At 36.3% G+C, this 23,161-nt stretch overlaps 1 protein-coding gene across 6 annotated transcripts in view; it reads right to left on the bottom strand.

Moving 5' to 3' along the window:
* Positions 1-23,161, bottom strand: part of LOC106057786 (uncharacterized) — a 144,034-nt gene that overhangs the window by 18,367 nt on the left and 102,506 nt on the right. For all 6 annotated transcript variants that reach the window (XM_056044953.1, XM_056044952.1, XM_056044951.1 and 3 more), the window contains exons 2-3: positions 18,809-18,917; positions 2,395-2,523 (exon numbers count right to left, since the gene is read on the bottom strand). In XM_056044953.1, coding sequence (XP_055900928.1) covers positions 2,395-2,523; positions 18,809-18,917 — 238 coding nt within the window. The remainder of the gene's footprint in view (positions 1-2,394; positions 2,524-18,808; positions 18,918-23,161) is intronic.

The raw sequence follows: 23,161 nt of genomic DNA, 5'->3' as shown, positions 1-23,161 counted from the left end.
GAAAAGTGTTAAAGCGTGTCGTTCAACTCAAGGCTCTATTATTATTATTATTATTATTATTATTATTATTATAGCTTTTATATAGCGCTACTTTCATGCTTATATCATGCTCAGAGCGCTTTGGTCCAATCTCTGTTGTGGACCAGTGGGGGGGGAGGGGGTATCTAGGAGTCGGTTTTCCGTGCTGCCTTTAGGCGCTCAGTAAACACAACTCTGCCCGAGTCGGGTGTCGAACCTCGAGCCCCCTTCTAGGTAGCCAAGCGCACTTGGCCTCTCGACCACGGCTGAGCTGATTTCATTCTTGGAGGCTGAAAAAAAAAGTCTTTGGATTTTCTATTCATGGCGAGATCTGGTGGGTTAAGGTAATATTTCTCTCTGATTTATTTGACAAATTAAATTCACTGAATTTAAATCTTCAAGGACAATCGAAAAACATCATTACTGTATCCTCAAAACTGAAGTCATTTGGTGAAAAATTGTCGTTGTTGCAAAGTAAGATCTCGAAAGAAGTCTTCGACTGCTTTCCTACTTACAATAAATGTGATTCAAATATAGGAATCACCACCAAATTCTGGACACTTAGACACACCTACAGTCAGCATTGCAGCATTACTTTCCAACAGTTGGAAGTAATGAATATGGATGGGTCAGCTGTCCATTTGGAAACAATAAAGCTACAAATCTTACATCTGAAGAAGCAGAGCAGCTCATTGATTTAAAAAACGAGGCAGCTCTTAAGTCAAGTTTTGCCGAAAAGCCTGGATGTGTTTTGGATTTCAATCAGCAAGTTATATCCTGCAATCAGTTTAAAAGCAATCAAAATAATTCTTCCATTTGCATCTTCATGGTTTTGTGAGTTTGGATTTTCAGCACTGACTGAAATCAAGTCTAAGAAAAGAGAGAGCATTCTTACGATAAAATGCGAGTTTGTTTGTCGATTTTGGAGCCTAGATTAGATCGCATTTGCTCTAAAAAAATCAGGCACATCCCTCACATTAGATGTAATAATTAAAAGCAGGTAAAATAAATGTTCATTTTATTATAAAACATCTGTTGTTCTTCCTGGTGTGCCGCGAAATTTTTTTAGTTTGTTTACTGTGTCGGCAGACAAAAAAGTCTAAGAAACACTGCCGTAGACCATAGAAAACCTTTACATCATCTGCCCCGTAGATCACTAAGTCTGAAAGGGAAACTTTACTTAATGAATATATATATATATAAAAAACAGCAACTTGTAATTGAAAAAGTTTTTATGTTTAGTAAAAATTCATTTTGAAATATTTAAACTTTAAAAGAGAAACATTATTTTAAAAGAGAAAAATTGATTTCATTTTCTATTATTTTAGTGTCGAATGATTTTTAAATTGTATAACTTTGAGCGATCAAAACAAGACAATGACCTCCAGCTGTCTCGTTCTGAGGCCGCATGCAGCCAGGTGCTCTCTTCTATATTAGCTAAGGCAAGTTGGCGCCTAAGCTGGTCTCTTAAGCGTTTCCGTGGGGCACCTCTGTTACGTCGACCCCTTTTAGCTCACCAAAAAAGACTGCCTAATGTGAATCTGTACTTAGTGGTGTTATTGAATTATTATCTAACTGATGGTTTTGTAAAGAGCTAATCTCCCATTCAAGACCTAAAGGAAGAAACTTTTCCATTTGGTTAAATGCCACTGTACATTGTCTACATTGATAAATCGCACTCCACTATTATGATGGGCGACACTGATTATTAAATGTTGTTTCAAGTTAAATTCGACTTATGCACATACTTAATGCAGTCTTTCTTCTTCAACACAAAAGTGAACATTTTAGTTAAAAAATATACGGGAAATTCACCTCCCTTATTAATATAGTCTACACGTGTTTTTTTTTAATATCATTGTTGAAAAATTGTAAAAAAATGGTCCATTTTGTGAAAAAAAACTAATAGCTTATTTAATTTAAAAAATTAAACGTTTCACCTTCAGAAAAAAAAAAGTAGCCGTCGTACCAGAACTTTGAAAAATCTAAAATATCATGATATTGGAATGTCAATATCTTTTCTAATTTTTGTGATCTAATCAGAACGAATGGACAGACAGATGGATGGACGGATAGACAAATGATCCAGAACTAATAGCAGCTATTCTTTTTTTCGGGAATATTTTTCGATAATGTAACACAATCAGAGTTAAGTAACAGTCTGTAAAGGTCGTAGTTTAAGTACACTAGCAAAGGTCAGGTGATTTTAAATTCCTAACGTATCATATGTTCTTTATTTTATGTTTCGGTGTATTATTTGAAAAGAGAAAAAAAAGAGTTACCACATCCAAATAATTGATCAGCTAATGTAAACACACAATTTCATTGTTAGTAACAGTAAAGATATTTGTAAAAGAAGTGAAGTTATCGACTGACCTTGAGTACACATCAACTACACCACACGCCACAATTTCACATCCACGTGATGGGACTTTTCCACCTAATGCAATCCATGCCAAATACTCGGCTGTCCTTACATCTGCTGACTGACGTTTCATTCTTGAACTTAGTGGAAAGAAGAAGACTATCACACAAATGTTCATTTGTAACTAATACAAACACAAAAATAGATTAATTTTAATTTTAATAACTACTATATGACAAGTCTAAAACATGTGTTCTGAAGCTTCTTAATGCTTATAATCGTAAAGGTTAAGAAAAATGGCAATAGGCTGATAGCCAGCATAGTTGAATTTTTAATCGCTTGTTCTAAAATGGCTATGTGGAAATAAGTTAAACAACGGCGCAGCCATGATCTGAAATTATGTTTTCCATTTATTTTTATATCTATATACTAGACCAGGGGTGTGCAAATTACGGCCCGCGGGCCACATGCGACCCACCGACGCCTAAAGAAATCAGGTGTTCCCACACATTACACATATAAAAATGCAAATATATTTAAATAAATAATTGTAAATATCAATAGATCTAGAAATTGTTGAAACTTTTGATTCTTATCACTTATCATGAAGAGGCTAAAGAAACATTGTCTTTAAACGTCATTTTAAAAAGTTTAAAGTAAACGAAGATTATTCTTAGTGGCAATATTTCGAAACATTCAGTCAAAGACAAACACAAGCCAGTATTTATTCAATTCTATCAGAAACTGTGTTGAAAGTGTTGGGTCGGCTTGTACAAGATGGCAAGTGTAACAACTAATGGAGCTCGTGTTTTGACTAAGAAAAACAGGCTTTTTAATAAAGTAAAGCATTGGATATCAAATATATTGTTGGAAATGATTTCTCAATGATCTTACTATTGGCACAGGCCTTAGGCATAGACAAACTGCTTAGGGTCACCAATCGGGAATGGCCTTGCATGTACTACTGTTTTATTATTTTAGAGAAGAAATAGCGAAACTTGTCATCAATGTTAGTGTTGAAGTATAATATGTTTTTAATAAATTGAATAATTTTACTGTTGTCGCTGTTTTTTTTAAATTTTATTTGAGGCCAACTAGTTCACTTTGCCAAGGGCCTCCAATTATCTGCCGGCCTTGACTGGCAGTTCTGAGAAGCAGGGTCGGTCTTAGGCCACTGCAACCTATGCGGTAGCAGTGGGCCCCGTACTTTCATAGCCCCGCGCGATGCGAATTCTAGGTGTAAATTATTAATTACACCATTTTAACTTATTGTTAAAGGGTTCCTGAAATTCTCCTAAAATTATAAAATATAAGAAAAAGTCATGAAAATTGCCTGAGATTATTAAAATCTTCATAAAACAGATGCAAAGCTTAAAACAGACAAAATTGTCATTTCGATGTGTCATTCAATATGGAAAACGCCAATCCTACTCGCAATAAAAAAAGACGGCATTGTCAGCTTTCATTTAATAAAAATGTAATAATAAGGCGAATTTTAACCAAAACAAGAAGTTCAAATACTTAATTTACTTTAATAGTCCCTGGCATACAAATATAGATCTAAATCGATCTCGACCTCTTAAAAAAAAACAAAAGCGATATTTTGCGAGTCGATAATAAATCTAAAAGGCAGATCTGAATGTTTATCGGCTTTTTGTTGGAAAACTACCATCTATTGTAAATGGCTCGTAAAGTTAATTTAACAGTGATTTTGTACTTAGCAAAGTATGAATAAAATGCAAAGACGAATTTATTTTCTAATACATACAAAATCTTAATTTTCACTTATTATCCTTATCACAACCCAAATTTGGCCCCGCGCAATCCGTTTCGCATAGGGCCCCGCAACCTGTAGGACCGGCCCTGCCGAGAAGTATTTGGAACAAAACATTCCAATGTTCGCTTACACAGTAGTATCCGGGATAGAAAGCTGACAATGCTCCAGCACGTCCAGGAAGTTGAAAGAAAAGCCTCGGAGAAGTTAGCGTTACTAAGAAAGCTGGCCAGCACAAAGTGGGATGCCAAAGCTGACATGCTACGCACATTGTACTTAGGGGCAGTCAGATCACAAATAGAGTACAGCTATACAGTTCAAGTATACGCTAGTAAAACTGCCCTCGAATCACTCGATCGAGTACAAGCACAGGCCCTACGGTTCATTTATGGCACCTTTCGGACAAGTCCAACAAATCTTAACAAACGTGGCACCCTTACATCTTAGGAGGGAGAGGGCAGTACTTACGGCCTACGAGCGCTACAAAAGGGGCGACTCTAGGCTTCCCACCTCAATTTTAGTGCGACAGTGGAGAGAGAGGAACCGCATCAAAATGCGATCGTTCCTCCATATTGCGGCCAATTTGTCTAAATCAGCTGGGCTCTCCACTGATAGAATCCCTATTAGGAGAATTAGTACGTGCCCTCCGTGGAGGAGATTGTCGGCCCCACAAATAAACCTGTCCCTGATAGGGCAAGAGGGAGCCACCAAGAGGCGACTAACACCTGCCATTCTCCAAAACTTGGCATCCATAACCATAAAATCCTACCCATCAGATGCCATTTTCTGCTATACCGATGGGTCGGTACTGAGGGACCCCGATAGATCGGGTTATGGGGCCCATATCGTCTACCCCGACCGGACTGAACCAGACAGGCCCTCTGGTCCTTGCGGCTACGACGCATGTTCCATGGACGCCGAACTCGCAGGGATAACTCGGGCGTTCGAGGCCATTAGGGCCCGAATGCTCCAACGCGAGACTAGTACAACCACGGTGGTGCTGGTCACTGACTCTCGCTCCAGTCTCCAAGCTATGGGTGGCGGCGGGGGAGGTTCGCCCGTAATAGAAGAGGCAATCGGCGCCGCAGATAACATCCGCCGGGCTATTGGAGCTGTCGTTTTCATGCAGTGGGCGCCTTCAAATGGCGGCGTGAGGGGCAATGAAACGGCAGACGCCCTCGCAAGGGAGGGTGCTTTGGCAACCACACACCTCGAAGCACCAAGCACGTACTTACAAGCAACGGCACAAATCCGAGCACTCATTCATGAGAAGTGGTTAAAGTCCTGGGAGGAATCCGACAGAGCACGTGGTGTCTGGCAGCGCATGCGTCACCCAGGTCGCGACGATCCATGGTGGCGACTGAGGAGGTCAAAGCAGTCAATTATTGCGCAGTGCAGAACGGAACACTGTCCTATTGGGTCATACTTTACCCGGTTCCACACGAACTCCCGATGCCGTCACTGTGGAGAGAGCGTCGAAACAGTGTCGCATGTCTTGTACGGGTGTCCCCAGGTCAGCGAGCTAAGGGGGGACTTGCCTGTGCAGTCACTCGACTTGTATGGTAGTTATGAGGCACTACGCCGGACGGCTAAGTTTCTTGCCAGAGCACTACGGGAGGACTAGTCCTTCCTGCTCTGATTTTTCAATAGGAGTTCATCTCAGGTATCCGCTGGCCTAGAAGAATATGGAATCTCAAGGAAGAAATAGTTAGGTTCATTGAAGGACATTGACTGTGACTTTGTTACCGGTACTAATATTTCTAATGAAGAGTTGAAGACAGACTTCATTTGTTTGTCTTTTTTCATTGGAGACATTGCAATGTTTTGTTTGCAAATGAAATGTATGTGCATCTTAAATCTTTTCAAACAAAGTTATTCCACTTCTTAAGGCAGCGAGTGAAATCAGGTTTTATCATTTTCCTTAGCTGAAAGGTGAAACTATTTCTAGTGAAATTGATGAAATTACAAGACTTATTTGGATTCCTTGATTGTGGAATTTGAAAGCAAATTTTAAGACGTCAAGAACTTGGAACTAGTTTTCAATACCATCAGCTCACCATTTAATGCAGAAGCTGATTCAGCTCCAGATGACATACCTCCAAGCAAATTATGACCTGAAAGAGTAATTCCAGTGAGTTCTTCCACAGAAGTTTCATGACTGCCAGATCCTGTATTCCCATACTTAAGAAAACTTTGCTGCGAAGCTTTCACATTATTCGGAACCTAATTCTTCTGTGAACACGCTTTATTTCGTTTGTTTGAAAATTATAAAGTGTTAGAACAGGCCAATGCTCACTGAATGTAATTTGACAGCAGTCGCAAGAACAAAACAACTAGTAAGCTAATTCTACAGTTACAGAACATTATGCACGGATGTAAACAGTTAAATGCTTCAGATTGAGTACAAATGTACAGTTGTGGTGAAATTTTGTGATGTAAAAAGACAAAATGAAAAAATTTAAAAAATTATTCGTGCTAACTGTTGTTGCAATTCCTCAATTGGGAGTAAAAAAAAATTAATGCGGCCCTCGGTAGAAAAAGGTGGCCCACCCCTGTACTAGATCCTGCGGATCTTAACTTGCGTATTGCTGATGTAGTCTTTGATATAGTGCATTAGAAACAATTAAAGAAAATAATAATGTTATAAGTAAAGCGAATGCATGAATTCATGATTAAAAAAATATTATGAATGGAGCAGAATTCAATTTTTTATGAAAACATTGGCGAACGAATGTAGATCTATGTAAAAATGCTTTAGAAAAACAAATTTGAATGTTAATTTGATTAAAACATGAAATGATTGACTATAATTAATATGTTCATGTGTTTAATTATAAAACTATCTTTGCGAAAAGAAGTTAGAGATGAATTAGAGTTTTAGACCTAGGAATAGAGAGATGTGTAACATTTCGTGTAATGTCTAATGAAAGGATGTACGTCAGGAATTCTAAATTCGCAGATATAAGAATGCTTTTAAAACACAAATTTGAAGCTTAATTTTATTAAATAATGAAATCAATGGACTATATTTTGTATTTTAATGTGTAAAAGTAAAAAACTATCTGCGCAAAGTGTAGTTCTTAAAATTAGATTTATATCTAGATCCTTTCGATCTTTTCATGTAAACATGGCCTAGATCGATGAAGTTATAATGCTTTCATAGAGTTGGTCAACTTTTTTGTTTTTAGGGTCTTACGTTTGTTGTAGGGCTACAATACATACACTACTGTCTAAGTTAGTACCCAAGGAACATTTCTGCAAAGTTTTATCAAGATTGGTCAAAGATTTTGATTTCTATTCGGCACATACATACGCCTTACATTCTACTTTATAATCTACTAGCCTGACACAACCCGCGGCCAGCGGTGTTAGTTTGTGTTTACTAATCAAGTGGATTGGATTTATATGTATGTTAAACTTAGCTAATGATCCTTTCAAGTTTTTCTCTTTCGCTACGAAAATAAAATTAGTTTTGCGAAAATGGGTTTACCCAAAGCCGATAAATTCATATCTATTAAAAACGAAAGGAGCGATAGATGAATAGGATATTAAGTACAATTAAAACGGGTTTACCCGATTTGTTAACTAAATGGTTTTTATAAGTAAGTCAGGACGTTCTGAATTCACAGATATATTGAACGAATTTATGTAAAAATGATTTTGAAACACAAATTTGAAGGTTAATTTTATTAAAGAATGAAACCAATAAGTTGAAAAGACTATATTTTGTATTTTCATGTGTCAAAGTAAAAAACTATATGTGCAAAGTGTAGTTCTTAAAATTAGACCTAGATCTAAATACTTTCAATCTTTTCTCATTGTAAACAAGGCATACATCCATATAATACTATAGCTTTATAGAGTCGGTCAACTTTTTTTTTTTGAGGGTCTTAAGTTTGTTTTAGGGCTACAAAACATACACTACGGTCTAAGTTAGTACCCAAGGTCTTACATTTCTGCCAAGTTTTATCAAGATTGGTTAAGTGATTTTTTATTATTATTCCTATCATACATACATACATACATACATACATACATACATACATACATACATACATACATACATACATACATACATACATACATACATATATACATACATACGTACATACATACATACATACATACATACATACATACATACATACATACATACATACATACATACATACATACATACATACATACATACATACATACATACATACATACATACATACGCTTTACTTTCTACTTTATAGTATTATAATCTATATATATATATATATATATAATTCTCTTCTTCGCTCAACAGTTTGGACGAGCAAGAAGTAAAGGAAAGATCACTCTCTTATTTCTGCGGATAGTCACCCCACGAAGAAACAAGAGGGGGGGGGGGAGAACAAGTATTCAAAAAATAGCATGTAAATTTACAGGTCACTAAATAGCAGGGCCGGACTTAACCATTGTGGGGCCCAATGCGAAACGGATTTCGCGGGGCCAAGTTTGAGTAGGGAAGCGGATAATAAGTGAAATTTAAGAGTTTGTATTAGAAAATAAATTCATCTATGCATTTTATTCATTCTTCACTACGTACAGAATTACTTTACGAGCCTTGCGTATAGCAAAGTCATACAGTATATCACAATAATTCTGTCTGTTACATAGATCACGCTCAATAGCAAGAATTACCAAATGTTTCAATCTATCTTTCAGAATTGTTGACCTCAAGTAGTCCTTTATTAGCTTGAGGCGCGAGAAGCTTCTTTCACCAGATTTAACAATTACGGCTAATGCATAAAGCCGTTTTTACTTATCGTGCGTAGGATTGGCGTTTTCCATATCGAATGGCACCTCAAAATGACAATTTTTGTCTATATATTTCCGTATATTTTAAGGACTTTTTCGTATATTTTGTAATTTCGGGAGATTTTCAGGAACTCCTGGTAAATCGACAGTCGGGCGCGGGAAATCTGTTTTAAGATATAATATGGTTCAATTTAATAATTTATACACCTAGAATTAGCGCGGGTCCTATGAAAGTGCGGGGCTCACTGCGATCGCATAGTTTGCAGTGGCCTAAGGCCGGTCTTGCAAAACAGGGGCGTATGATACGACTCGGTCGACTAGTGCTTTTTAATTCAATTAAGTTTTATTACAAATTTAGCCCATGTCAATTATTTTGTTGTATATAATCTAAAAATAAACAAGGTTACAAAGACAGTTTTTGTGGAAACACAAACTCAGAATCGGCCCCCGAAGCGGATTACCCAGGCAGGTAAAAAGGCAGGTTTCAATATCTTCAGAAAGAATATCAGAATGAAATTATATCAAACGCAAATGACAGTGAAGAATGGAGAAAGAATGTTGACAGATTATGTGTGGTGCCCCAACGGTTCAGCAGTAGAGTACAGTAATTCGGCCCAACTGATGTGCTGTAATGATTATATCTAATTGATGTAATTGTTTTGTAAAGGGTCAATCTCTTATTCAAAGCATCAAGAAAAAACATTCCGTAAAAAAAAAGAAAAATCCCTTAGTAGTTAGACAGAAAGTACTTAACTTAACAATACAATTATAAAAAAAAAAAATTTTTGACAAAAAATCTAAAACCGTTTGCATAAATGTGTTAAACTTATGCTAAATAGTCATCTCCCTTACTAAATAGCCTCCCGTATTTGTTACTATTAATAGTGAATAGTTGTAAAAATGGTGTATTTTTATGAAAAAACTGCTTACATACTTGATTTTAACTAGGTTACAAAGACAGTTTGTGTGGAAACACAAACTCAAAATCGGCCCCCTAAGTAGTCCATCCAGGCAGGTAAAAAGGCAGACTTCAATATTTTCAGAAAGAATATCCTAATGAAATTCTCTCAAAGGCAAATGACAGAGAAGAATGGAGAAAGAAGAATGACATATCTTGTGTGGTGCCCCAACGGTCCAGCACACCAAGGGATAGGTGAAAGTGAAGTTACATGTGATCCTGGCCTAACTGATGTCTTATAATGATTATGTAATTGGTCTAATTGTCTGTAAAGGGTCATATTCAAAGCCTCAAGAAAAAAATCCTTTAGTTAATTCTGTAGTATCTGTGGCCCCTTGCAGTTCACGCAATAATATGAAAAACTAATTATTAATTGTTGTTTTACATTATCTTCCATTTATATACATACTAAATAGATTTTTTCTGTTTAAAAATTTAAGTAAACATTTATTTTTGTAATGTAGTAATTATTATGATAGAACTTACTTAACTTTGTAATTGTAAATTGTATAAAAAATTGTTTAGACAAAAAATCTAAAACTGTTTGCATAAATGTGTAAAAAATATGGTAAATAGTTACCTCCCTTACTTAAATAGCCTCCAGTTGTTTGTTACTATTAATAGTGAATAGTTGTAAAAATGGTGTATTTTTATGAAAAAAATGCTTGCATACTTGATTTTAAAAATTAGATTTTTCGCTTTCAGAAAAGAAAAAGGTAGCCGTAGCATCAGAACTTTGAATGGTCTAAAATATTATGATCTCAGATTTTCCGTACCTTTTCTAGTTTACGAGATCTAAACGGGACAGACGGATGGACAGACAAACCACACAAAACTTATAGCTAAAAATTAAGAAATAGCCAGACGCTCTTATATGTGTGTGCGCGATTTAAAATAAATAATCTACAAATGCTGTTTACAATTCTGGCTTATGTTGAAATAATATAGTTTGTTGTTTTTTGTTGTTGTTTTTAGCGGCCTCCGTAAGGGGAAAAAGCCGCTATTAGGTTTGTGCAAAATGTCCGTCTGTCCGTCTGTCCGTCTGTCCGTCTGTCACACTCAGATCTCGAAAACTAGAAGAGATATGAAAAATATTATTTCATCATTAAATGCGGCTAGAAAAGTTTAGGTGCAACGGCTACTTTTGGTTTTCTAAAAGCAAACCATTTAATTTATAAAATTAATTATGCAAGCGATTTTTTCATAAAAATACACCAATTCAAAAACAATTACGTAAATGTAAGGGAGGCAATGTTACAATATGCTAACAAAGATGGACAATTTCTGTGTATTTTCAGTATCACTAAGTCAAATATATTTTTAAAATGTACAGGAAATGTTTACAACAAATATAAATAATAGTTAACGATGTTTTTTTCTGGTCAACTAGCTGCTAAAATTAAAAGAAAACATTTCTGTTTCTATAAAGGCTAATAATGCATTTTGTATGTAAATATCACGCAATTTTTTTTTAATAGACTATTTATACAGCGATTTTCGTGCAGTAGCGTAACGTCGCAACATGATCAGGTGCTAAACCAATTCCTTAAACTTTTTTTAAAAATCAGATTTTATTTATTTTTTGTTTAGTGCCCCCATCCAAATAAAAGAAGCTTATTTTTGTGCGTTTTGTCTGTTGGTCGGTCTGTCCGTCACGATTAGATTTAAAAAACTAGAACTCTAAAAGCTATTGAAAATCTGATTTACCCTTTAATGTTCCTCCCATAACATCTCAATAGTTTTAAGTATCTAAAATTGATTGTTCCGGATTTTTTTGTGCAAAACTAATCAACGCCAACAAATGTTTGTTTGCTCTTCTAACTTATATTACATTCAATTTCCATGCTTAAACGTTGCAAAAACACATTATCAATAATATGTTGTTCCGTTTTTTATGTAAATAGCATATTAATGCTAAATCATAATCTCTATACTGACTTATATTTCATTAAGTGTAAAAATGTTCCGGATATTGTTTTATAAAACATGAATTATGCCTAATGATTGTTTGAAATCGCATAAGGCTTTTAAAAAAAGTAATTTACTAGAATTGATTACTGAAAATTACTTTTTAGACATTTAATTTTCTTGTAAAACATAACATAGAAGTTTTGTAATCGATAAAGAAAGTTCCGGATTTTGTTTCTTACAAATCGTCGCCAGAAATTTCCGAATTTATTTAAAAATCTACTAACGCCAAATAATTGTTTGAACTCCCTCTTCTAATTAATAAACAAATAATCTTCTCATTTACGAAATAATGTTTTTACGGATTTTTATGAAAAATATTTTAACTCACTACTCTCTTACAGTACATTTAACTTTCTACCTAAAACATTAAAAAATCTAATTATCGTTAATATTATGTTCCGATTTTTAAGGAAAACAGAATCCAAACACCAAAGTAAGGTATGAAAATCTCTCCACGTGGCTGTAGTACATCTAATTTTTATACGAGACCATCCAAAAAATTTAATTAACGGTATTACATTTATCTGAAATTCTCTTTTTCTTTTACTATTTATACAAACATCCGGAACAATCTATTATATAAACTTTTCAATTGTGTTCATACCTAAAAATTATTGCGATGTTTTGAAACGTAAAATAAAGGTTAATCAATTTTTAATAACTTTTAGTTGTTTTTTTTATATCAAGATAACGGACAGACCGACTGACAGACAAAACGCAAAAACAATGTGGCTTTGATCCTTTTTAAATAATATATATTAGAACTCAGTGCACCAATGTCTATGAACCCTCGTTAAATATCTCGTGTAAATAAAGACATTTTTTTTTATGGTACCGGTACTAGCCTATTGTGAGGTAATGGAATTTTTTTTCTTTGACGTCATATGAATGGACTCTTTAAATGTAATTTTAAAAGAACGCACTCGGTGCACCAATGTCTATTAACCCTCGAAAAAATTGCTTGTATTAATGAAAACATATTTTAGTCTAACTAAGCCGTGTGACGTAGTGTTTATTTTTCCTTTGACGTCACATGGAATGAATTCTTTAAATGAAATGCTAAAAGAACGCACTCGGTGCACCAATGTCTATGAACACTCGAGAAATGGCTCGTGTTGATAAAGGTGATTTTTAGTCTAGCTAGGCCTTGTGACGTAGTGTTTTTTTTTCCTTTGACGTCATATGGAATGAATTCTTTAAATGAAATGTTAAAAGAACGCACTCGGTGCACCAATGTCTATGAACACTCGATAAAAGGCTCGTAATGATGAAGGCGATTTTTATTCTAGCTAGGCCGTGTGACGTAGTGTTTTTTTTTCCTTTGACGTCATATGGAATGAATTCTTTAAATGAAATGCTTAAAGAACGCACTCGGTGCACCAAAGTCTATGAACACTCGATAAATGGCTCTAATAGATGAAGGCGATTTTTAGTCTAGCTAGGCCGTGTGACGTAGTGTTTTTTTTTCCCTCTGACGTTATATGGAATTAATTCTTCAAATGAAATGAAAAAAGAACTCGGTATAGTAATGTTTATTAAGCCTCGTTATGTGACTCGCGTTTAAAAAAGGAATGATATCTTGATTTAGATCTAATCTAGATTTTTTAAACTAGATCTAGATTTTTATTACAGTATATCTAGATCTGGATTTATATTCTAATTAAAATTATTTTAGAGTCTAGATCTAGAATTTCTAGATCTAGTTTAGACTAAAATAGACTAGATTAAGATGTAGAATTTCAATTTCTAAACTTAAAGTGTAAAAAAAAAGTGTAGATTTTCATTTCCAAACGTTTTGATCAATATTGTAATGTTTTAATATACTAAAACTAATCTACAATTTTTTTTTATTAAATTTAAATTTAAATTTACGGCAAATGAATCTTTGAAACATTATTACTTTTGACCATCGGATGGCTGCCTGGTCGTGCGGTTTGCGCGCTGGACTGTCGTTCAGATTTATGGATGGCCCAGGGTTCAAACCCTGCCCGCTCCCATCCCCCGTCGTCCTGCGGGAGGTTTGGACTAGGAAGTAATTATCTTCAACTCTGAAGGAACATCCGAAACGTGTAAAACATTTTACATCAAAATTAAATCACCTCTTGAATATTATTTGCGAATATGCAAATCCGACAGGGATCCGACTTCGACGGGGGCCGCCTCTGAGTTTGTGTAACACAAACTCTCTTTGTAATCTTGTTTTTTACAATAACTCTATTCAGCTTGCACATTCATGGGCTCAAAGATACTGGGTTCGTGGGTGGACGGGGCTATCGAGAACGGCTCTAATGATTTTTCCTAGAAACTTGATATTTGATGTATATCTTTGGGTAAACAAATTACAAACTTTTGGCCACATTGAAAAACTCTAGTTTAAACATACTATTTATTCAAAGTATACTACGTCTTCGGGTATTTCCGCATGTATGGCCTATTCATTAAAGAATTTAAAGGAAATGGTTTGTTATTGTATAATGTTGCGACGTTACGCTACTGCCCGAAAGCCGCTGCATAAAAAGTCCATTTTAAAAAATATGCGTGATATTTACATATAAGTGCATTACTAGCCTTTATAAACAAATAGAAATGTTTTCTTTTAATTGTAGCAGCTAGTTGAACCGAAAAAAACACCTTTAACTATTATTTATATTTGTTGTAAACATTTCTTGTACATTTTATAAATATATTTGACTTTGTGATATTGAAAATACACAAAAGTTATCCATCTTTGTTAGCATATTGTAACATTGCTTCACTTACATTTACGTAATTGTTTTAGAATTGGTCTATTTTTATGAAAAAATCGCTTGCATAATTAATTTTATAAATTAAACGGTTTGCATCTAGAAAACCAAAAGTAGACGTTGCACCTAAACTTTTTAAGCCGCATTTAATGGTGAAATAATATTTTTCATATCTTTTCTAGTTTTCGAGATCTGAGTGTGACAGACGGACAGACGGACATTTTGCACAAACCTAATAGCGGCTTTTTACCCTTACGGGAGCCGCTAAAAATGGATTTAGGTCGATTAGCTATTTTGATAGCTCCATTCATACTATTTTTACATTTACGCATTCTGCATTCGCTTTACTTTTAACACTATTATTTCCTTTAATTGTTTACAAAACACTCTCAGTGACTATATCGACAGTGATACGCAAATTAAGACCCACGGGCCGCGGTTAACAGGTGCTAAAATAGCTGATTTAGAGTCAAACCTATCATTTTGCTTTGTAATTTTCAGTCACTAATGTCCCGCTTCTCTCAGGCCGGTAAAGAATATAGCACTAAGAAAACAAATGTTATGGGACCACCTGCTACAGCACCACCCTCCATCCTCATAGATGATAACAAGTTGGATGCCGTAAATGAATTCTGCTATCTGGGGTCCACAATGCAAGATGACCCGTCTTTAGAAGAGGAGATTTAAAAAAAGCATAGGGAAGGCTTACTCGATCTCCGCTAGACTCAGGTCATGAATTTGGGAAAACCAGAAGCTCACTACAGTGACCAAAATGGAAATCTACAAGGCATGCGTTATGAGTACACTACTGTATGGCAGTGAATCATGGACCACCTAAGCAAAGCAAGAGAGAAAACTAAACTTATTCCATTTGCGATGTCTCCGCTTTCTTATAGCGTTATTATTTTGTTTAATTGTTTCCAAAACACTCTCACTATATCTACAGTGATACACAAATTAAGACCCGAGGGCCGCGGGTAATATGTGTCTAGTATATATATATATATATAAATACATACAAGAATTGTTCACTTAAGAGCATAGGATTTGAGTTTTAGACTTAAGCTGGTATCCTTGATTATCATCGTTTTCGAAAGAAAAAATTAGGAAAACTAGTATACATAAGGAATGTTTTGTGTTTGGGGGTTTCTGATCTCGAAGCAGGACGTTTTGGCGACTCTGTTTTGGCGACTCTGTTTTGGCGACGCCGATTTGGCCCCGCCGTTTTGACGCGAAGGTCGTTTTGGCGCGAAATACATTATGTACGTTTATTGTATTATTTCTTTTAAAAGAATTATTCATATCTATGTTTTGCATGAGTGTTTGTGTTAAGACATATTTTTCACGTACTAAATGTAAATGTGTTTGTTTTTCACATCATTTTCTTTAATAAGCATTTTTGTTTGTGTATGTGTGTTTATTAAGAGGCGCACTTTTATTTTCAAAAAAGTTTTTTAAGATATTACTTAAAAATTAATAACAAAAATCAAAAACAAAATGAAACGACGAAAGACTAAAAATTGATCCAATTATTTGTTTACATTAATATTGGTTTATTTAATGACTGTATGGTATCTCCAGTGCTCGGTGCTGGTCTTGTCTTCATTTGTTTAACTCTACCTGGGCCAATGCGAGATGTGTCACCCAAAACCACCCCTACCCAATTTCTCAAAATATATCTTTTCAAAGTATCTTAGTGTCGTGAATTTGTTTCTATCTATTGTCGCCCATAGTGTTTTTGTTTATATTTGTGGATTCACGTTAAAGTTTGTACTGACCACATTCCGTGTCATGATCTTTACTATGTGTGGAGTTCAGCGTGATAGAGCTTTAGATGTTAACATGGTTTTTGTTATATTAAAGTGTGACACTTAGCTAGTTCCTATATTACAGTAATGTCAAATTAAAAAAAAATCTTTTGGAAAGAAATCCAAAAATGTCATCCAGTGCGATTAGCACAACTCACATATAGCATGTCATTGCCATTCAGGAATCTGACTTATTATAGGGCTATATTAATGAAATAAGCAAAACCTTTATAATTAAAAAAAACAACTATTTGCTGAACGGTGTTAGAATTCATACTATAGATACAATATTATGATAGAGTGAAATAAACATTGTTATAAAAGCTACGTGCTTATTAAATTATCTTCAAAACGTCACGTACAGTCTGGTCTACATTAGTGCTTCCAAATACATATGCCAGAATTCATGGGCGTAGCCACGGGGGGGGGGGCGCTGGGGTTCAACCCCCCCCCCCCCCGAAATGAAATCCCCCCTCTGCGGGGGGGGGAACGGAATTAAGTGACTGATTTTTGCTTTCATTTTGATTATTTTAGGTGAGATTTTAATACTAAATCATCACTTACAACAGCACAGCCGAGTGGTTTTGAGTTAACAACCCTCTACCAGGGGTTTTGCAGTTAAATCCCCCTCTTCTATAAACAAAACTAAAAACAATGCAAACGACAATCCCAAATTCCACGAAAACATCTAAAGAAGATTTAAAATTTAAAACCGCCTCCAAAAATTACGATAAACACCCTCTCAATATAAAAAAAAGCAAATTACACACTTACAATTCTATGAGCGTAGCCAAAGGGGTTTTGAGTTTACCCCCCCCCCCTCCCTGCAGTTGGGGTTTGAAGCTAAAAAGTACCTATTCAATATAAAAAAAAAGCAAATTACACACTATAAAATGTATGAGCGTAGCCAAAGGGGTTTTGAGTTTAAAACCCCCTGCCAGCGGGGTTTGAAGCTGAAAAATACCTCTTCAATATTAAAAAAAAGCAAATTACGCACTCAAATTGCTATGAGCGTAGCCAAAGGGGGTTTTGAGTTTAAATCCCCCTCCTCCAGATGGCTTTTTCTTTAAAGTTTAAAACCCCTTCAGATGGTTTTGAGTTTAAAATTCCCCTACAGAACGTTTTGAGTTGAAAACCTCTATCTTCAATATTATTTTAAAGCAAACTACAGTCACCAAATTCTATGACCGTAGCTAAATGGGGTTTTCAATTAAAAAAGAAACAAAAAAACTCCAGAGATTTTTTAGTTTAAAATCCCTTAACAGATGATTATGGCGATAAAACTTTCCTTTTCGATATAAAATCTAAAGCGAAATACAGGCATGTAATTCAAAGAGCGTAGTCAAGAAAGGTTACAAATTTCTACCAGTGGCTTGGGCTCCATTAATAAAGTGTGAATAGTCTTCTGCCGAAATTGAAAAACACTAAATGTGGCTCAACAAAGATGGCTAAGACAGATTTTAGGAGTCAGTTATAGAGATCGGGTCTAAATCAAAGAAATCATATGCCGAACTGTGATTCGAACCCTTAGTAAGGTTGTGACAGAGCGTCGCATGAGGTTTTGCGAGACATGTTCTCCGACAAAATGAATTACGCATAATAAGAGTTGCGGAAACAGGTTGCCGAAAAATGCGCCGAACGGCTCGAGAAGGTCTAAGTCAGTAAGAATAGCACATTAGGTTTTTGAAATAAAACTTTTTAATAGCAAGATAATGCACTGTAGATACCTCAGAATATGCATTTTGTTGGCTTTCAATACCAGAAATAGTGCTCGGCGGCTGGGATTCGCCCCGAGCTGCAGAGCTCCCCCAGACCTCCTTGCTAGCAAGTCTACAAGTTTTCCACTAATTCTAGGAAGAACCTATTCTAGGGCACAATAAACGTCTTCCGAAAGGGTCAGAATGTAATAAAGATTAATTATGTACACAAACACACACATATATATATAATTTTTCCCCGGGGGGGGGGGAAATAACCCCCCCCCCCACCCCACCCCCACCCCCACCCCCCGAAAAAAAATCCTGGCTACGCCCATGTGCCAGATTATATTGAAATTACTAAATCGATTTTTAAAAAGTATATAATAAATAAGGCCATCAACTTTTCACTTGTCTGTAGAAATAGATATGAAAGACTGTGAACTATACTATGTAATTCTGACAATGAGAAATATTAATGGGCATTAAGTAAAAAGAATTGAAACTCTACTATTGGGTATTGGGACTTATAGATACAGATAATAAACATTTGTTAAAGAATTAGAAATTCAAAACAAAAAAGTAAGAACAAAAGACAACAATTTAATGTTGTTGTTGTTTTTTTCGTATAATTGCTTAAAGTTTAAAGAATGTTGGAGGAAATAAACCAATGTATTTGTAGTACCTGATTCTGCTATGAACTGGCGAACAGGATGTGAGTGTGATTATGAGAGTTGAACAGATCAAGAAATACATGAACATGTGAACTTGCTTCATACTTGGATATTGTCGTGCTGTGAAGCAGAAACATAATTTTAACCCGTAATTAGACATTATGATGTGTAGCAAAGTAAAGAACTAGACGCACGCTTGTGCCTAATTTATAGAAATGTTTTTTAAAATATTGTAATATCTTAGGGGAGGCAAATGAACGATATACATGTTTATTCACATGGAGATATCACAAACACATAATAACAACGTCTGCCTTGAGCACAGTCTCTTCTAGACTTGGGCGTAACTTTGTTCTTTCTAATGTAAACATCTTTCTCAACCTAGTCTCTAACAGTGCGCACCTTCTGCACTATCTTGGATAGTGTTTTCATGTCATGGTTTTATATATATATATATATATATATATATATATGGCTTCTGTCTCCGAAGACAATGGATGCGCCCAGATGAGTCACTGGCTTAGGTTATATCTTGAGATGGGGCAGAATCTGCTGTGACTGATCAAGCCAGTTCTGGAGCGGCAGAGTTTGCCACAGTTTGTGCATGTATATTCATCTGTCCTGGGGCTAGCTGACAGGGCTGATTTCTTATTCTTTCTCTTCACAGACGCAGCTTCGTTTCTTTTGCATTCGGCAAAGTTCGTACCAGCACGTACAGTCTGTATCCATGCTGCCCGGTCTTGGGCTATCTCCTCCCACATACTTTGGTCAATGCCCGTGGCTCTCATGTCTCGCTTTCAGACATCTCTGTAGGTTAGTCTTGGGCGCCTTTGGGTCTAGCTCCCTCTGCAAGCTCAGTGTATAGGATGTCTTTACGGGATTCTTCCATCTGGCATGCGAGTGACATGACCGAGCCAGCGTAGTCTTCTCTGTTGAATGAGAGCATAGATGCTGTGCATGTTGGCTTGTGTCAGAACTTCCTGGTGGTGACACGATCCCTCCAGGAGACGCACATTATGCGCCGCAGGCAGCGTAGGTGGAAGCTATTTAATTTGTGTTCTTGACGCATGTAAGTTGCCAAGCTCTCACTGCCATAAACAAGTGTGATCAGAACGCAGGCATTGTATACCAGGATTTTTGTTGAGGTGGTCAATTTTATATTTTCTTACACACGCCTGGAGAGTTTTGCCATTTCTGCAGAAGCCTTTCCTATTCTTTTTGTCAGCTCAGTGTCTAAATCTAGGTTGCTGGCTATTGTTGTTCCCAAATAATTAGGAACATGGTTATGTTTTAACAATATTTATGTAAAAAATTTATATTATTTTTGTAAGTTACCATTGACTACTTGATCAAGAGATCTCATCAATTGTCGTACGGATTCGCATGAAATTTCGTACATATGTTCTTTTTACCTCCTAGGCGCTCACTAAGACTAGGTTTTGACAGATTCCCAAACTGGCCACGTCAATTCACGAAGAACTGCAAGCTTTCTATCAAACCTTTGTCTATTATTTTCGGTATTTCCCCAAAAGGCCTATAAAAAACAATAATACACTAATTCGTATTTTTAAAGCACTTCCCCCCCCCCCCCCCAAATCCTTCTTATTTTTAATATGAGTTACGTCATTTGCGCTTCCTTTTAGACAAAAACAAATCCTTATAGCATTAATAAGATAGGTCTAGATTTTTTTCTTACAATTAAAATATGTAGATAAGGAGTTTTAAAATAACCATAGATGCTTATTATTATAAGGCGCTTCCGCGTTGTATAATGCAGATAAACCAAACGGGGGGAACACTTAACGTAATCCAATAATACCGGCGAAAGGCCGAACCATCGATATAAGTTAGTCGACGCTGATAATGAACAAGAAGTTTAATAGCAATGAAGGGAACCGTCGAATGTCAGCTACTTTCATAAAATGCCTCCTATCTCTAAGGCGTCCTGGAAGTAGTCTTTTTACGTCGGCTGATATTTCTTTCTGCCTAAAACCTAGTCTTGTTTTTATTAGTCACGTTATTGTCTCTAAGTCCAATATTTCTGAAACAAATAATTAATTCCTAATCTTGCCATAACAACTTCTCCCCCTCCCACTAAAAAAACCCATCTCTCTCTCTCTCTCTCTCTCTCTTTCTCTTTATATATCTGTGGCATTTTACGTCTCGAGAGGCGATCTTTTCCCTTTGCAACTTCTTGTGTGACTAAAGAGGCCAATTCTTGATACACAACTGCGGTCGCAGGTTGGGCGTATGTAATCACCAGGCGCCGTTGCATTTTCAGCCTTCTTTTTGCTTCTGTTGTGTATGGCATCTGCAATGAGAGACCCTTCCTTTATGCTCTCTCTCCATTTGGATCTATCCCGTGCTATTTTTTCTCAGCTGCTAGTGTCGATTTTGAAGTGCTTCATATCAGGACCAGTGGCTCTCCTGCCTTCTATTAGATCGCCATACAGGATGTCCTGTGGAAGTCGACCTACTGGCATTCTACGAACGTTGCTAAGTCAGCCAAGGCATCTGCTGCTGATAACAGAGCGGATGTCCTGGCACCCTGCTCTTCGTAGCACTTCCTCATTGTTATTTTATCTTGCCACCTTATTTTAAAGATCCACCTTAGGCATCGGAGGTGGAAGACATTCAGCTTTTTTTCCTGCCATGAGTAGGTTGACCATGCTTCACTTCCATATAGCGAAGTGCTCATCACACACGTATACAGTAAAATGCGAAGATCGAAAGCATTGAGCCCGCTGGCAGCAATTTTCAAGTTTGTATTTTTATAGCACCGTAACGGTCTGACCTATGAAAAATCTGATGGTATCTCTGAATTCCTCGTTCTTTTTTTTCTATAAAAATAGATCAAATTTAACGTATCACTAGTCTTAGTTAAAATTAAATATGAGGTCAAAGAGGTGTAGGTTAGGTAACGCCAAGCATACTTTACCTCGTTCGGATTTTTCCCCAGTTAGTAAGCTCGAATGGGTTGATGGATGGTTCGAACAGATCAAAGAAAATATATCTAAAAACATGTTTTAATATTTAATTTTCACTATAAAGTCATTTTCTTTTTACTCCAGCGCAATAACACTGTCACAGCTTTCCTATTCTATTTATAATTATAACTCGATAGAATCTACCTTAAGTCTCGATACGTCTAGGTGTCCCTGGTTCAGTTCTACTTAACGAAATAAAACAAACCACTAGATCAAACACATAAACTTTAATCAGCTTTACTGCATATCACACACGCTGGTCTCTGTCTAACAACCAACACACTTCCGGTCATTCGCGCAGATTGTAAAAATAGATTATACATACATACACACATTCATCCGTGACATCTCGCCCCTCCTAAAACTATAATCAAATTTTACAAAGATACATAAAAAACACGATTATAAAACAAGTATAAAACATTACAACACAATACAACAAAAATGTTAATTCGATAGGCCACACAGGCTCTGAATATGCCACACAGGCGTTTATGTATCCAAACAACTTGAACATAGTCACACAGACTTTAATGTAGGCACACAGACTGCAATGTAATAGGCACACAGTCTTAAAAGATGAAGACACACAGTCTTAAAAGATGAAGACACACAGTCTTAAAAGATGAAGACACACAGTCTTAAAAGATGAAGACACAAAGTCTTAGTTGTAGACAGAAAGTCTACCATCAAGCAACAAAGTCTAAACTGTTGAAGAAACAAAGTCTTTGATGAAGCAACACATGCTTGTGAGAAGCCACTTAGGCTTATATCTATGATAAGCGTGACAGAATGTCCGCTACGACGTTTCCTTTACCTGGAATATGCTGCACCTCAAACTAAAAGTCCTGATGCATTAGGGCCCAGCGAGTTACCCTGGAATTCACCGACTTACGTGTGTTTAAACAGCGTAAGGGTGCGTGATCTGTGAGGAGTACGAATGTTCTGCCTAACAGGTATCTGGCCAACTTGGTTACCGCCCAAACAACTGCCAAGCACTCTCTTTCTACGGTGCTGTATCGTTGTTCTGCTGAAGACAACTTTCTACTGACGTACATAACGGGATGTAGAATGCCCTGTGATTCCTGTGCTAGGCATCCCCCGATAGCTACAGCAGATGCATCAGTAGCTAGTATGAATTCCTTATGGCAGTAAGGTAGACACAAGATCAGCTCCTCAGCAAATGCCTTCTTTATCTTCTGCAGCGATACTTCACAGTCATGTGACCATCTGATCACGTTGGGTGCTCCCTTTCTGGTCAGGTTTGTGAGTGGCTCAGTCATCTCTGCAAAATCCGCTATAAACCTTCGATAGAAGTTGCAGAGTCCTAATAAACTACGGACCTGTCTCTTGGTTGTTGGCTGACGAAGATTCATG

Source organism: Biomphalaria glabrata, chromosome 10 (assembly GCF_947242115.1).
Source record: "Biomphalaria glabrata chromosome 10, xgBioGlab47.1, whole genome shotgun sequence".
Taxonomy (NCBI): Eukaryota; Metazoa; Mollusca; class Gastropoda; family Planorbidae; genus Biomphalaria; species Biomphalaria glabrata.
This window is presented reverse-complemented; position numbering and strand designations above follow the sequence as displayed.